The 16,169-nt window shown below is 43.0% G+C and overlaps 1 protein-coding gene across 7 annotated transcripts in view; it reads left to right on the top strand.

Annotated features, from left to right (window-relative positions):
* LOC124143490 (probable ATP-dependent RNA helicase DDX43) overlaps positions 1-16,169 on the top strand; it is a 38,143-nt gene that overhangs the window by 15,906 nt on the left and 6,068 nt on the right. For all 7 annotated transcript variants that reach the window (XM_046512494.2, XM_048400311.1, XM_048400312.1 and 4 more), the window contains 15 exons: positions 1,311-1,394; positions 1,968-2,063; positions 2,493-2,548; positions 3,412-3,523; positions 4,237-4,308; positions 8,837-8,923; positions 9,380-9,461; positions 10,501-10,589; positions 10,894-10,949; positions 11,747-11,800; positions 11,996-12,060; positions 13,470-13,580; positions 13,982-14,123; positions 14,644-14,744; positions 15,635-15,722. In XM_046512494.2, coding sequence (XP_046368450.2) covers positions 1,311-1,394; positions 1,968-2,063; positions 2,493-2,548; positions 3,412-3,523; positions 4,237-4,308; positions 8,837-8,923; positions 9,380-9,461; positions 10,501-10,589; positions 10,894-10,949; positions 11,747-11,800; positions 11,996-12,060; positions 13,470-13,580; positions 13,982-14,123; positions 14,644-14,744; positions 15,635-15,722 — 1,295 coding nt within the window. The remainder of the gene's footprint in view (positions 1-1,310; positions 1,395-1,967; positions 2,064-2,492; positions 2,549-3,411; positions 3,524-4,236; positions 4,309-8,836; positions 8,924-9,379; positions 9,462-10,500; positions 10,590-10,893; positions 10,950-11,746; positions 11,801-11,995; positions 12,061-13,469; positions 13,581-13,981; positions 14,124-14,643; positions 14,745-15,634; positions 15,723-16,169) is intronic.

Below are 16,169 nucleotides of genomic sequence, written 5' to 3' on the forward strand. Positions count from 1 at the left end.
CTCTCTCTTGTCTGTCTCTCTCTCTTGTCTGTCTCTCTCTCTCTTGTCTGTCTGTCTGTCTCTCTCTCTTGTCCGTCTCTCTATTTCTGTCTGTCTCTCTCTCTCTGTCTCTCTTTTGTCTGTCTCTCTCTGTCTGTCTGTCTCTCTCTTGTCTGTCTGTCTCTCTCTCTCTTGTCTGTCTGTCTCTCTCTCTGTCTCTCTCTCTCTGTGTCTGTCTCTCTCTCTCTTGTCTGTCTCTCTCTCTCTGTGTCTGTCTGTCTCTCTCTTGTCTGTCTCTCTCTTGTCTGTCTGTCTGTCTGTCTGTCTCTCTGTGTCTGTCTGTCTCTCTCTCTTGTCTGTCTGTCTCTCTCTTGTCTGTCTCTCTCTCGTCTGTCTCTCTGTCTGTCTCTCTCTCTCTTGTCTGTCTGTCTCTCTGTCTGTCTCTCTCTCTCTCGTCTGTCTCTCTGTCTGTCTCTCTGTCTGTCTCTCTTGTCTGTCTCTCTCTGTCTGTCTGTCTCTCTCTTGTCTGTCTGTCTCTCTCTCTCTCTCTTGTCTGTCTCTCTCTCTGTGTCTGTGTCTCTCTCTCTTTTGTCTGTCTCTCTATCTCTGTCTGTCTGTCTGTCTCTCTCTGTGTCTCTCTCTGTGTGTCTGTCTCTCTCTCTCTTGTCTGTCTCTCTCTCTGTGTGTCTGTCTGTCTGTCTCTCTCTTGTCTGTCTGTCTGTCTGTCTCTCTTGTCTGTCTCTCTGTGTCTCTCTCTCTCTTGTCTGTCTGTCTCTCTCTTGTCTGTCTGTCTGTCTCTCTCTTGTCTGTCTCTCTCTTGTCTGTCTCTCTGTCTGTCTCTCTCTCTCTTGTCTGTCTGTCTCTGTCTGTCTGTCTCTCTCTCTTGTCTGTCTGTCTCTCTCTCTATGTCTGTCTGTCTCTCTTGTCTGTCTCTCTCTCTGTCTGTCTCTCTCTTGTCTGTCTGTCTGTCTCTCTCTCTCTCTTGTCTGTCTGTCTCTCTGTCTCTCTCTCTCTTGTCTGTCTCTCTGTCTGTCTGTCTGTCTCTCTCTTTTGTCTGTCTGTCTCTCTCTTTCTCTTGTCTGTCTGTCTGTCTGTCTGTCTCTCTCTTGTCTGTCTGTCTCTCTCTGTCTGCCTCTCTCTGTCTGCCTCTCTCTCTCTGTCTGTCTCTCTCTCTCTCTCTTGTCTATCTCTCTGTCTCTCTCTCTCTCTTGTCTGTCTCTCTCTCTCTCTCTCTCTCTCTCACAGCCTGAAGTGTCCTTCTTACACTGGAGTGATTCAGAACCATCTTTCAGTATTATATTCACCTTTTAATTACACTGGGATATTTTAAGACTCCTCAGGGTACAGAGGAGGAGGAGGTGTTGGTGGACGATCATCAGACTGGGATTTCAATGATGGAAACGCAGATTCTGTAGGTGAGGGAAACTTTTACTGGAAAAGTTTAAGTACATGGACAGTCCCCCTGTGGTGTCATCGGCAGTCTGTGACTTTAGCCGCTTATCCAAAGCCCAAGTCAAGTAAAATCCTGTTAGCCTAGTAAGCTCAGCTAATAATAACCCATATGATAACCCGAAATTCTACTAAAATTTATTCTTACATCTGTAGTGTTAAACTCGTTGGCGCAGACTGCATCAATATCGCCTGTGTAATAAGATATGAAGTACGGATCAAGTTGTCAAAGATGTCTGCACAATTAAGTGTCGGTACAGCCCGCCCTTTAAATATTACCTTAGATTGTGGAAGTTAGGTTTGCTTTAAAAAAAGTGCTTTCAATCTATGCATTCCTGGGCAGACCTTACCTCATCTCATACATTGATCAAATGATCAAACTCATGTTGTTTTTTCTGGCCAAACTAGAATATTTACAGGCTGCTGAAATATATTAAAATATTTCTGACAGTGGCATAAAGCACGCACAAACTTTGAACATGTACCGCCATGATTCCTAATACAAGCAGGATGTACTGAGCCGATTGCTGTACTTCCAGGCAATGGAGAGAAGACGCGGATGTTCAACAACAAGGGCTCAAGCTCAGAAACAACAGAAATTCATGTGGACCAGAGTTGTGTTGGAAGAATAATTGGTATGGTTGCGTCACTGACCTCATGTCTACATTTTTATGAGATAGGTTCACTGTCATCAGTATTGATGTAAGATGAAGTGAACTATCATAACATGTACAATGTAGTTGATGCTGATGCAAGAGCATCCATGAAAACAACCAACCCTCAATGAAACCTCAGCCACTTTTGGCTCTTCTAACACATTAAGCTGCAATGCTGTGATATATTGAAATGCGGTTCATTGTTATTCCCAGTGAATTTGCTCTCTAAATTATTGATCTCAATTTTCTGTCGTATTACCAGGAATGAGAATTTTCTGTGGATCTGAAATTTTTTGTTACGTCAAGGGGTCACTTTAGTGATACATGCCATTACAAAATATGCATAGATGATATGGTCCCCCAGCCCCCCAGCTAACTCAAACAAACATTCTCATGCCTGTATTACAGGTAGAGGGGGATCCAAGATACAAGACTTGCAGGATGAAAGTGGAGCAAAGATCAAGGTATACCTTTCAGCAACATTTAGGGCAGATTTATGTTTGTCGGCAGGATCAGAATAGCACAGACTTGGTGAAGATCCGGAGTAGAATAGGCCTTCAGCAACCCATGCTTGATGTAAAAGGCGACTATGGTTGTCGTAAAAGGCGACTAACAGGATCAGGTGTTCAGGCTCGTTGATGCATGTCATCGTTTCCCAATTGCGTGGATCGATGCTCATGATGTAAATCACTGGATTGTCTGGTCCAGACTTTCTTCTGAATTGCACCAGACTGGTGGACATGCCATCTCCTGATGACTCTTATCAAAATGAGTTTAACAGAAAAATACTTCAAACATCAAAAGTGGACACGTAATAAGTTAAGTATATGTCATACAACTGCTCACCTTTAGCAGTGGTCTGTTCCATGAAGCTGTCGCAGCACTAAAGTTGTCGTAACTCCCGTATACATAAACATATAACTGTTAATGGATTGCGATCACCTCACTGAACCACAAGGATTACAATCACATCACAATACCCAATGGTGTAATTTGTGAAATTTTGTTGCAAGATACAAGCGAAACAATGCTATATGCCCTCAGCCTAGCAAGAGGGATAATTGGGTCATTGACTGTGCATAAGCTCCTTTCAATGATCTATCATCTCTACACACAATGTCGTTGAATAAGCCCAGGGATGTTAGGAGTTTTCAATATTTGTTGGTGAAATTTGTTCCTGTAGTACAAAAGCATGCGTTTTGGTATTACACAATGTAATGATACACAATGTGTAATACAGCTGTATGTTTAATAAACGGGCAATCTCTTCACGGGCAAGTTATGAATTGAGGTTATCATGTTTATCCTGAGTTTTGTCCAATTTCAGGTTACAAGAAATGAGACAGAAGACGGGAAGATTATTGTGGTCCTGACGGGGAGTGCTGACGCTCGCACACAGGCTGAGGACATGATAAAGGAACTCACGGAATCCTGCTTCGGTCAGTTTAAGTTTCACCATATCTTCCACTTGTTGTCGGGCGGTCGGGTAGCCTAGTGGTTAAAGCGTCCGCTCGTCACGCTGAAGACCCGGGTTCGATTCCCGACATGGGTACAATGTGTGAAGCCCATATCTGGTGTCCCCCGCCGTGATATTGCTGGAATATTGCTAAAAGCGGCGTAAAACCATACTCACTCACTCACTGCACTTGTTGTCTGTGTGATCCGGGTCTTCAGCAGCTCATGCTTGTCATAGAGACAACTGATGGGACCGGGTGTCCAGACTCGCTGACTTGGTGCATGTTATCGTATTCCACTTGCGTAGATCGATGTTCATGATCTTAGTCACTTGATTATTGGGTCCAGACTCGATCATTTACAGACCGCCGTTATATAGCTGAAATATTACAGAGTGTAGCATAAAACAAGAAACAAACTAATTTTGTCAGTGCAGACTCCACTGTATTGTGCTGGACCACTGACTGAGAGCCAGTTTTCATCCATATAGTTTCATATGTGAAATCATATTATGTCAGTCCGTCTGTTTTTGTCAGAAAAATAACATCATGATAAAAAAAAAATCTGTTTTCATGTTATTGTTGCACTGTGCTATTTTCAGACTCTTCATCAAGCTTTGACAGAAAAATAACATGATACAAAAGATTCTGTTTTTCAGTGTTGTTTTCACCTTATTGTTGCATTGTGCTATTTTCAGACTCGTCATCGAGCTACAGAGGTGGTGGTGGTGGGCGATCCACAGGCTGGGGAAGCACAGATGACAATGCAGGTGAGGGGAAGTATACCTATCAACATGCATCAATCACATACCAACAGCCATTTGCATATGTTCTAAGAATAACCACCAATCAGATTTTTTTAGCAAAGTTTATGAACTCGATAGGCCAATTGCAGATGAACTTTTTCAGGTTTGAATGTAATGTGTGGTGTTGTGACTTCTTCTATATGTTTGCATCTTCCCGAGTCAAGAGAGTTAACTGACTTTAAAAGTCCAGTTTCCACCCTTGCCGAACTAGGCTGGAATTCCTGGGCTCGATCGTAGCGCCACAAGTGGCTATTACGAGTTATGTCCTTTCTATGTTTTTCCTATTGACCAATCAGATTCAACCTCTCGTATCACTTGCATTTGCTTCAAACAAAACGGTTTCGCCCAGTCAAGACGATCTGATCGATAATCAAGATCTATATTATGATAAAACGAGTCTTACATCGCGAAGTGCATCAAATCACGTGAGCACCTTGATTAAAAACATGAAAAGATTTAGAAAATATCTGTTGACAACGAGTTAGCGGTGCATATGCTTTGCAAATCCTGCAGTCGACCGAAATCTGCATGACAGTTTACGAACCGGATTTCGATTTCGTTGCGCGATTTTGATTGGACTATGCATAGACTCATTAGCCCAGCCAAAATGTAACTCCATAATACCAGCCTAGTTCGGCAAGGTAGAAACTGGACTTTTATAGTCAGTTAACTCACTTGCCTCGGGAAGATCTTTGTTTGTGGCATGGGCAATGCTGCAAGTATTAGGAATGACCACAGGCGAGGTTCTTTGTACGCCAGGGGTTTATTTCAACCAATCCCAATGAGTGCACTACCTAGAACAAGGAAGGTACTAGATCAACTACTTGAGAATATTTCAACATATATTGTATACTTTTTAAACTTTTCCTATCTCACACTATGCATTTCTCTCTTCTTGCAATCCTTTTTGGAAGCTGGCTTGAACAAGGTTATCAGCTTCTAAAAACAAATCACCAAAACACGTCCCAGCATCACCATGGTCACCACCCAACTTCCAAGAGTCACCGTTTTGAGAAAAGTAGATCGGCCCTCCAGCATCACTCTCCTAAGGGTCGCTCATCTGAGGATTGACCGTCTTAGGATTGTTGTTCCGGGTCTCCTGGTCGCTCTCAGGATTGACTCTTACAGGTTTGACAATTTGGGGATCGTCCTAAAAAATCCTGTTTGACGTGACTCAGAGGAGGGTTCCTATACAGACTCAGTCGAGTGTTCTTCCACTTTGGGTACTTCCAGTCCTCCAGAGATCGTTGCTGCTCCTATGATTGTCATCAGTCGGACTTGCTCGCTTGGTATCCCTATCAGTACGTCGATTATGCAGACCACCAATGTTGCTTGGAGAGCTACTCCTCGCACTTAGCATCATATCCTCCTTGGCGTGGTTATCCTTAAGCTTTGTCCTTATGCTCCCACACTGTTTATACCTCTCTCCTCAGCGGGAACAACCTTTTGATCGCCATCACCGTGGAAAACTTCTTCTTCTCATAGACTCGGGGGGGGTCGGGTAGCCTAGTGGTTAAAGCGTTCGCTCGTCACGCCAAAGACCCGGGTTCGATTCCCGACATGGGTACAATGTGTGAAGCCCATTTCTGGTGTCCCCCGCCGTGATATTGCTGGAATATTGCTAAAAGCGGCGTAAAACCATACTCACTCACTCACTCTCATAGACTCGCCGCGAATAGCTGCAAAATTGCTGATGCAGCGTTCAGCAATATTCACTCACTCACTCACTCACTCACTTCTCATAGATGTTTATCTCTGTCGGTCACTCGTGTGGATCACCGTTCTCGGAGCTGTCCCCAATTGTTGTCTCTGCTTCCTACTCTTCTGTCCCAACCCATCCTGTGACGCTTCAACCAAATAACCTAAGGGAACTGGCTCTCCATTGTGATCATACCTCCCTCGTTTTATCATTTCAAGACCACATTGACTATGACTTCCCTATTGATGACGGAGCATGCACTATCCGTTTTCATTCTTCATAGCCGATTTTTCCCACCTTTTCGACAAGCACGTCCTGTGTTTTTGAGGTTGAAAGATTGCCTTCTACAGTCACCCCCTATTCAGCTGACCACCCACCGAACTGTATGATCAAGACTGGTTATTTTATTGCATTGATGTTTATAGAAGAACCAATTCTTATTTTATTTTTGCTACAAGCGATGTATAACCATAGTGTCTCGCTCACTCACTCACTCTATCACCTACGCATCACCTAGATCGGTTAAATTGTTTGATAGGCATTACTTAGAAGTTGACCTAGATCGGATTAACTATATCGGTTTGGAGATTTTATAACAGTCTACATTGACATTGCTCTCAATTACGTACTGCACGGAATCACCAGACTCTCTCCTCGGCGTTTGTTTAATCTGTTGCTCAAGGAGATTGCCAACTTTTTAATGTTCAAGATCAGGATTTTATCCCCTCTCAAGAGTTACCAAGCAGGCGTACCTTATTGTCTGTGGGAGATAGTGCTGTGACCTGTCTTGTGGACTCAATTGGTTGGAGACCCCTTCAGGAGGTCATATGCTGTATAGATTGTTCTTTACAGATACACGGTCATTCATGTTACGATGTTATATGTGAAAAATATAGCGCATGTTATACTCGCTTTCATGCTGTTACGTCCGAGATCGCCTCCATGGTCTTGTGGTAGAGCGTCCGCCCGGAGAGCGGAAGGTCCGGGGTTCGATCCCCGCCCGCGTCATACAAAAAGACGTTAAAAGATTGTACTTGTGTTTTGGCGCTCGGCATTAAGGGGCTAAAACAAGGACTGGTCGGCTCGGAATCAGTATACTGTGTGAGTGGGGTACTCATGTTAAACTGCAGCATGGTATCTCAGTGAGCTAGCACTATAAATCTGCATCAGTCCGGACTAGTACAAGCAGCCACACACACATACACGTGCATGCACGTCGCTATATAAGTGCAATAATCTTGGGCACGACGTTAAACCCAATTTCACCTCACCTCACCTGTTACGTCCGACTAACATATAGGGATCGTATCGCCTTTTATGGTGTGTTTTCCTGCTCAAAAGTTATTGTCTTTACGACACTAGGCAGTGGTTAAATGTTATATTTATTTCACTATTTAATGCCAGCTTCCTCATCTGTGTCTCATGGGGGGCACGGGGGGCCCAGTCGTCTAAGGCACTGCGGTTAGCTGTGCAGAGTTGCACGGCAGAAACCTATAATTTTGGGTTCGAATCCCGGTTCGCCCCAATTATGTTTCTAGTTTTGTCAGCACCATACCCATGCTCGTGGGTTTCACGGAAGTGGTAAACGTCTGAGACCTGCATCACTTGGGGCTTTCCTCCCACATTAAGCTGACACGCCGTGATATAACTGAAATAATGTTAAAAGCGGCATTAAACCCAACTCAGTCAGTCAGTCAGTCTGTGTCTCATGGTCGTAGTACAATGTGTGAAGCCCATTTAAGGTGTCCCCCGCTGTGATATCGCTGGAATATTGCTAAAAGCGGCGTAAAACCATACTCACTCACTCACTCACTCACTCACTCACTCATGGTTGTAGTTTTTTACAGGCTAGGGTATCTGCACCTCACTATCCAACTTTGGGATAACTGCATAGTGTGAGATAGTATAAGTTTAAATATTTGTAAATTTTATCTTAAATTATATATTTTTTCCTTATCCTATCTCACACGCTATATGCCCACCCAGCCATCCCCACACCAGAGCTCCTCTAGCCTGTTAGCTCTAAGAAAGAGAATGATGTGGCAGGGGTAGTCATGTGATCAGGTCGTGTAGGTCGCTGTGCATGGGATTACAGTGCGTGACCCATTTGCTTGGGTGGTGACCATGGTGATGCTGGCAGTGTTCGGGTGATTTGTTTTTAGAATCTGGATACCTTGTTCAAGCACGTTTCCAACTATGATCGAAAGAAGAAGGAAGACATGCATAACGTGAGATAGGATACAATATAATGTAAAATTTACAATAACAGTATGTCAGTGTTCACTGAGGAATTGGTTGCTTGGGATATGCAAGCTGACCAAAAGCTAAAATTGTTCGTGTGACAGCTTTCATATACTTCTGTGAATGCCTGTGACTGTCTCTATTCCTTGCACTTCCTGTCAGCTCATCTACGTCCTTTACGTCATGATTTTACCCGTGAAGATCAGGGTTAGACTAGGTCTTCAGCAACCCATGCTTGCCATAAGAGATGACTATGCTTGTCGTAAGAGGCAACTAACGGGATCGCGTGGTCAGGCTCTCTGACTTGGTTGATGCATGTCATCCATCCCAATTGAGTTGATCGATGCTCATGATATCAATCACTAGATTGTCTGGTCCAAACTTTATTATTTACAAACTGCCATCATATAGCTGGCATATTGCTGAGTGCAGATTAACAACAAACAAACCAACCAAATGTACTGTACCTAATTTGCGAATCCATTTGCTATGAGCCGCTCACTTGTATTCATTGAGGTCAATAATAAGATGAAGGTATTACGTTTCTTGCAGGAAATGGAGAAGAGACGGAGAAACCAAAGATCAACTGGGGAATCATTCGAGCAGCCAAAGAGGCTAATGAAGCAAAGAAATTTGAAGGTACAAACATGAAAGTGATAAGTTGTATTTTCCGAAAACCGTATCTAGCAATGTAAAAAGATAATAGTGAACCATTTGATACTGGTCTTCCATTGGGATTCTGGGGACTGAGGTGAAATTAATTATGTATATAGTAGTTGAGACATTTAAGAGAGTGAGATGGATTTAATGCTGCTTTGAGCAGTATACAAGTTATGTCACAGCATTGTGGTAAGAAAACCTGAAGTGATCAGGCCTCAGATGTTTATCACTTTCATGAAACCAATGAGCATGGGTATGGTGCTGACAAGCCTAGAAACATAACTGGGGCGAAGCGGGTTTAAGAGAGCGTTATGCTCATGCTATTGACCACTAGTGTTCGTGGCCAGGTCGTCATTCTTTACAGGCCGTCATGATATGGCTGTAATATTGCTGACTCCACATTGTGTCACAAGGTGAACCACCTTCTTCTTGTAGGTCTGCCGCCTTTGGAGAAGAATTTCTATTTTGAAGATCCTGATGTCGCTAACATGCATCCAGGAGAAGTGAAAGAAATCAGGTATGGTATGTGTTGTCACGTGGTAGTATGTGTAGTCCGCGGTTGTGATGGTAGAAAGGTAGTTGGTCCTCAGGAACCTGTGCTTGTTCTAGGAGGTGACTCGATTATGCATCTGCCTGTATTGGATTGACCTGCACCTGTCTGTATTGGCTTGACCAGCACCTGTCTGTATTGGCTTGACCAGCACCTGCCTGTATTGGCTTGACCAGCACCTGTCTGTATTGGCTTAACCTGCATCTGCCTGTATTGGCTTGACCTGCACCTGTCTGTATTTGCTTGACCTGCACCTGTCTGTATTTGCTTGACCTGACTGTATTGGCTTGACCTGCACCTGCCTGTATTGGCTTGGCTTGACCTGACTGTATTGGCTTGACCTGCACCTGCCTGTATTGGCTTGGCTTGACCTGACTGTATTGGCTTGACCTGCACCTGCCTGTATTGGCTTGACCTGATTGTATTGGCTTGACCTGATTGTATTGGCTTGACCTGACTGTATTGGCTTGAGCTGCACCTGCCTGTAATGGCTTGGCTTGACCTGACTGTATTGGCTTGACCTGCACCTGCCTGTATTGGCTTGGCTTGACCTGACTGTATTGGCTTGACCTGCACCTGCCTGTATTGGCTTGACCTGATTGTATTGGCTTGACCTGATTGTATTGGCTTGACCTGCCTGTATTGGCTTGAGCTGCACCTGCCTGTATTGGCTTGGCTTGATCTGACTGTATTGGCTTGATCTGTCTGTATCAGCTTGACCTGTCGGTATCGGCTTGACCTGATTGTATGGGCTTGACCTGATTGTATGGGCTTGACCTGATTGTATGGGCTTGAACTGACTGTATTGGCTTGACCTGACTGTATTGGCTTGACCTGATTGTATTGGCTTGACCTGATTGTATTTGCTTGACCTGATATTATCGGCTTGACCTTATTGTGTTGGCTTGACCTGTCTGTATCGGCTTGACCTGTCTGTGTACTATCTTGCCTCTGTTTGGGTCCTGGGTAATCTACTGATGTTATTGATGTGCGCCATCTTTAACAGGAAGAAGAACAACAACATTATTGTGGAAGGCGGGGAGAAACGTGTGCCAAACCCTGTGAGGACCTTTGAAGAAGCCTTCCAGCATTACCGTAAGAAATTGTTGTCCTTGTTGGTGTCCCTGGAATGTCATTTAGTAAAACAATGAAGACAGCAATTTATTTAGAGGGCTCAGCCTTATTTACAATCCCCTAGTATGTCAGTGGAAGTTTACACTCCTTGAGTAAAAGATGGTTTGAAATACAGAGCAGTTCCCCAGTACCTCATGCTTGTTGTAATAGCCTGGGAAGATGTCATCGTTACCCCAATGGCGTGTATCGTTGTTCAGACCTGTTTCATCATATAAACAGTGTGTTTGGTTATTATCTCAAATTAATACAAGGAGTTTCCTTACAGCTGAGATCCTACAACAGATCTATAATCAAAAGTTCGTTGAGCCATCACCAATACAGGTCAGTACTTGCACTCTGCTACATTGTTGTACATTCACTAAACATGTGTTCACCTTACAGCCAGACGGTGGGGTAGCCTGGTGGTTAAAGTGTTCGCTTGTCCTGCCGAAGACCCGAGTTCTATTCTCCACTTGTACCCTACTCTTCTGGTCGACAAATCAGTTTCTGACAAACCTTTTGTAAACTAATCAACATCTTACAATGAGTTCAGTCGTACGAGCTGATCTGCTCCTTGTGTATAGAAACACTAAACATAATCAACAGTTTGTTTCATGTAGAAAAAGTGGTTAGTTCATAGTTCGGTAAACATCTTGTGCCTTACATGGCGACAGTCACACTTTCCACATAGTAGGTTGTCAACACTGAAACAGGTATTGTCAAAGTGTGAGTTGTTCCAAATGATGTATTGTTTTGTAAACATGTTGTGTCAGAATGATGTTGGGTTTCATGTTCAGTTGAGAATCTCCCCGGATTGATGCTTCGAAATTCAAAATTTAGAATTATACAAGATATGGTTTTACATATCACAGCACAGGCATGGTTCCAATAACGTGTGTATTCAGCACATTTCAAACAGAATATAAATAAACTGTTTATTAAGTTTAATTTATGCTGAAATAGACAAGACAGACAACCCGTGGGAGTTCCAGGTTAGAATTGGTCCCTAGAAACCTATGGTGGTCGACATAATGGATCCAGTTGTCAGGCTCGGTGACTTGGTTGATATTTAGTGTCTGTGTCCATTAACCACCCTGTAGAAATTCTTCATCTAACCTGTTTTTGTTTTGTTTCTTCAGAAACAAGCATGGCCCATTCTGTTACAAGGACTCGACCTTATTGGAATAGCACAGGTAGGTGTCCTGCACCAAAATCCTAATCTCATCCATTTGTTGGAGTTTTCTGGAACGATGTCAAACAATATATGTGTGTGTTAAGACATGATAAACTTAATTATGATCCAATTTGTTGCAACATCAAGTGATTTAGAAACATAAACTGTCAATACTTGTTTGAGTTGATTTTCAGATCGAACTGTTTCTATTTAGACAGGTACCGGAAAGACCTTGGCCTTTCTCCTCCCAGCTTTAATCCACATTGACAACCAGCCCGTGTGAGTTGTGAACATGTAACATGGTAACCATAGTAGCTGGTTTTATTGCTTTGGAATAGCTAAGGCTAAAAAATATAATAGTCTTGGTTCTCAGGCACCGCCCGCATCATCATTAAGTCTGCCGCATGTATAATCTTCAGATATTCTGCGTCTCGAACACACGACCCCGGCAGTTTAATGCTTCAATCCTAAAGAACAACATGATTTCCCCAAAGTTATTGTAGACAATATTTACTAGCTCGAACAACCTAATAAAAAAATCACTGCCTGCACAATAATTTCAAAGCCATTGCCTGAGAAAAGTAGTTGGACGATACACTGATGCAATGTGGATGGCGATTTTTTTTACTTCTCGATACAAGAATCGATCACAATCGCACACTAAGTAATAAGTATTGATTTTTCCAAGGTAAACATCTAAGACCTTCATTATTTCATGCTTTTCTCCCATGTCAAGCTGACATGCAGTCATAAATCTGAAATAGTGTTGAAAACAGTGGACTGTCAAACACTGTCATCTTTGTGGGGCAGCCTAGTGGTTAAGGTGTTCATTCATCACGCCAAAGCCCTGGGTTCGATTCCCCACAGGGGTACAATGGGTGAAGCCCATTTCTTGTGTCCCTTGCCATGATATTGCTGGAATATTGCTAAAAGCGGCATAAAACCATACTCACTCACTCACCCACCGTCATCTTTGTCATACTTGACGATGCCATTTATATAGAAACTACTGTGTTGTCACACCTTGTGGGTGTCCGGGTGAGAACAAGTTCCCAACAATATAAGGTCATCAAAGCAGAGCCCCAGATAACTTTTTGAGCAATTTAGTTTTTACTCTAAGGTTTCTATTTTACTTGGGTTATTACATTTTTCAATCACCGACTAAATGTCTTCCTGTATGTTAATCGTGAAATGCTAAATACATACTTGATAAACAATGTTCTAAAAATGTTACAATTTTAATGTTATTAAATGAATGTTATGAAATGTCATTAATTGAATACTATGAAGTGATCACTGCTAATACAAGTCAATGCTGTAATTATGTGTATTGTGGTTAGTTTTATCCAAGATGACGGACTTTTCTGAGCGAAAACATAAAACAAACTGATTTCTCCGTTCCCTTGTAGTTGGAGTATTGCTGACTGCAGTGAAACATGATTCCCTTACTCCCCCCCTTGTATTGGGTAGCCCAGTGGTTAAAGCATTCGCTCGTCATGCCGAAGACCTGTGTTCGTTTCCCCACAGGTCCAATGTGTGAAGCCCATTTCTGGTGTCCCCCACCATGTTATTGCTGGAATAGTGCTAAAAGCGGCGTAAAACCACACTCACTCACTCACTCACTCACTCACTCACTCATGGAATGTTGCATACTCACTCCCTCACTCCCTCCCCTTGTATTGTCACAGCCCCAGAGAAAAGCGAGGCGGCCCCAATGTGCTGGTGTTGTCTCCGACCCGAGAACTGGCCCAGCAGATAGAGGTGGAGGTGAAGAAGATCAACTACAGGGGCATACGCAGGTACGTGTACGTGTTCGTGTGTTGTCTCCCACTGGCAGAGCTTCAGCCGTCCGTGACTGTAACCACTGGTCCTTGACCCCAGTTAATACTGTTCGGTCTAGTAAACTCAGCTAATAATCATCCATGTACTAAAGAAATAAAGGATTTGGAGTTGTTTATCGTGCAATAAAACACTGCAGGGAGAATAAACCATGAGGGAAGCAGCCTGAGTGGTTTACTCTCTCTCCAATGTTTTACTCTCTCTCCAATGTTTTACTCTCTCTCCAATGTTTTATTGTGCTCTTGCTACATACAGTATGAGTGATGCATGGTTTTGTGAGGACAGTGCCGTTCTTTTGCAGGTGTAGTTCCTGTGAGATATATCCCTGTTTGTGGTCAGTTGTCATCTTTCCTATTTTCAGTGTGGTCGTGTATGGTGGCGGCAACCGTAGAAGCCAGATCAATGTGGTCACAAGAGGTGTGGAGATCATTGTAGCCACACCAGGGCGACTCAACGATCTCATCATGAATGGCATCGTAGATGTGAAGTCTGTTACGTATCTGGTTAGTTGAAAACAGCTCAGGACTCGGGGCTAACCAGACACCTGCTGTTGTCTGTCTGAATGTACTGCTAGCATTATACACCTACAATACAAGTCATGAGAGGCTTAATTCTAATAGTCTTTCCTTATTGTTTTGATAAATAGAGATTATGAGTGTGTTTCTGTACCGTAAATACCATATATTTGGTGAGCATAATACATGTTTTTTATTCCTTATATAAGATATTTGTGATACGGAAAACACGCAAAGATAATTTCTTGGGATATAATGTAAAACTTAAAATGATCAAAGTAACTTTAGGAAAAGCATAGAAATACAATGACTGAGTGGACTCATTACCTTGTCCCACCTCCCGACCTGTGAAGATCCGGGGTAGAAAAGGTCTTCAGCAACCTATGCATGCTATAAAAGGCAATATAATTTACAGATCGCCGTCAAATAGCTAGAATATTGCAGAGTGCGGCGTTAAACAACAAACAAACAAATGTTCTGCGTCCAATGAAGTTTGTGTTTATTGCAGGTTCTTGATGAAGCAGATAGAATGCTGGACATGGGATTTGAACCTGAAATCCGAAAGATTTTGTTGGACATCAGACGAGACAGACAGACCGTAATGACAAGGTAATAATCTGCACAGAAACCGTCTCAGAAAATATTCAATGTGGAATCCCTTGACTGAGCAACTACAAATGCCCAATTTCTTTTCAGGAAGAACTGATCATGAAGAGGGTCGTGTGATTACAGCATGTGACTAGGCTATTCATGTTCCATCTTGCACCGATGATGTGTATTGCTATTTTGTCTTCGCCAAACTCAACTTAACGTCTGTACTTCCCAGGTTTGCCATACTCTATGTTCCTCCATCGGAGGCACGGGTGGCCCAGTCGTCTAAGGCGCCGCGATTCGCTGTGCAGAGTTGCGTCCCTTGGACACGGCAGAAACCTATGATTGTGGGTTCAAATCCCGATTCGCCCCCATTATGTTTCTAGGTTTGTCAGCACCATGCCCGTGCTCATGGGTTTCACCGAAGTGGTAAATGTCTGAGAACTGCATCACTTCGGGCTTTCCTCCCACATTAAGCTGACACACCGCGATATAACTGGAATACTGTTAAAAACGGCATTAAACCCTACTCACTCACTCACTCACTATGTTCCTCCATCACCTGTAAATAGGACCACCTACCTGGCTCATAGTTCTGTGTGTCTATTTATAGTAAGCTTATTACATGATGCTCTTTATAACTCAATGAAGCCAAATGACCCCTATTCCATACATGAACTTTGTGCAACCCAATATGTTGCCTGATATTGAAGCAATGTGTAGAGCAGAAGGTCGCAAGAAATATTACCTGTGTAATCTGAGCACTCATGGGTCAGAGTAGTCTCTGGTTACCCTCTCACTGAAACCAGGCTGTTAATAACACACCAATACTGAGAGAGGTGTTATTCAAATATTTATATTTGTGGAAACAAGTCGGTGAGAATGTCTGATGTTGGTTCTGTTGGCAGCGCCACCTGGCCTCAAGATGTCCAGCGGCTGGCAGACATGTACATGTCCAGCCCTATCAACATCTTTGTGGGAACACTCGATCTGGCTGTAAGTCTATTCATCATGCCGATGGTATTCTCCTCATGAAAATATTTCAAACAGGAACAGATGAACCTTATTCGTCTGTCAAGGGTTTGAAAAATACCATTACCCAACACTATTTGGTACATGTCTTGTCACTCACACTGTGGTCCAGGGGCTGGTGAATGAGTATAGTAATGTGCATGGGCTGAGTTTCTCAGAACAACAGGGCAGAAAAGAAGGATTGTGAAATATCAAAAAGCCAATATTCACCAGGTCAATCATGATTAACCAATACAAACATTGCATTGCCATAACGTGTAAATCACTCTAGGTGCTGACCATAAGCCAGACTCCTAAATGAATTTTTTTACCGTTAGCCAGACTGCTTCATGAGTTGTCCTATCTTTAAAGTTTGTAAACACTGATCAGCAAACGAAAACGTCAAGACTGTCGACTTCCATGATTTAGTGG

The sequence above is a fragment of the Haliotis rufescens genome, unplaced genomic scaffold (assembly GCF_023055435.1).
Source record: "Haliotis rufescens isolate VD_foot unplaced genomic scaffold, xgHalRufe1.0.p SCAF_2, whole genome shotgun sequence".
NCBI lineage: Eukaryota > Metazoa > Mollusca > Gastropoda > Lepetellida > Haliotidae > Haliotis > Haliotis rufescens.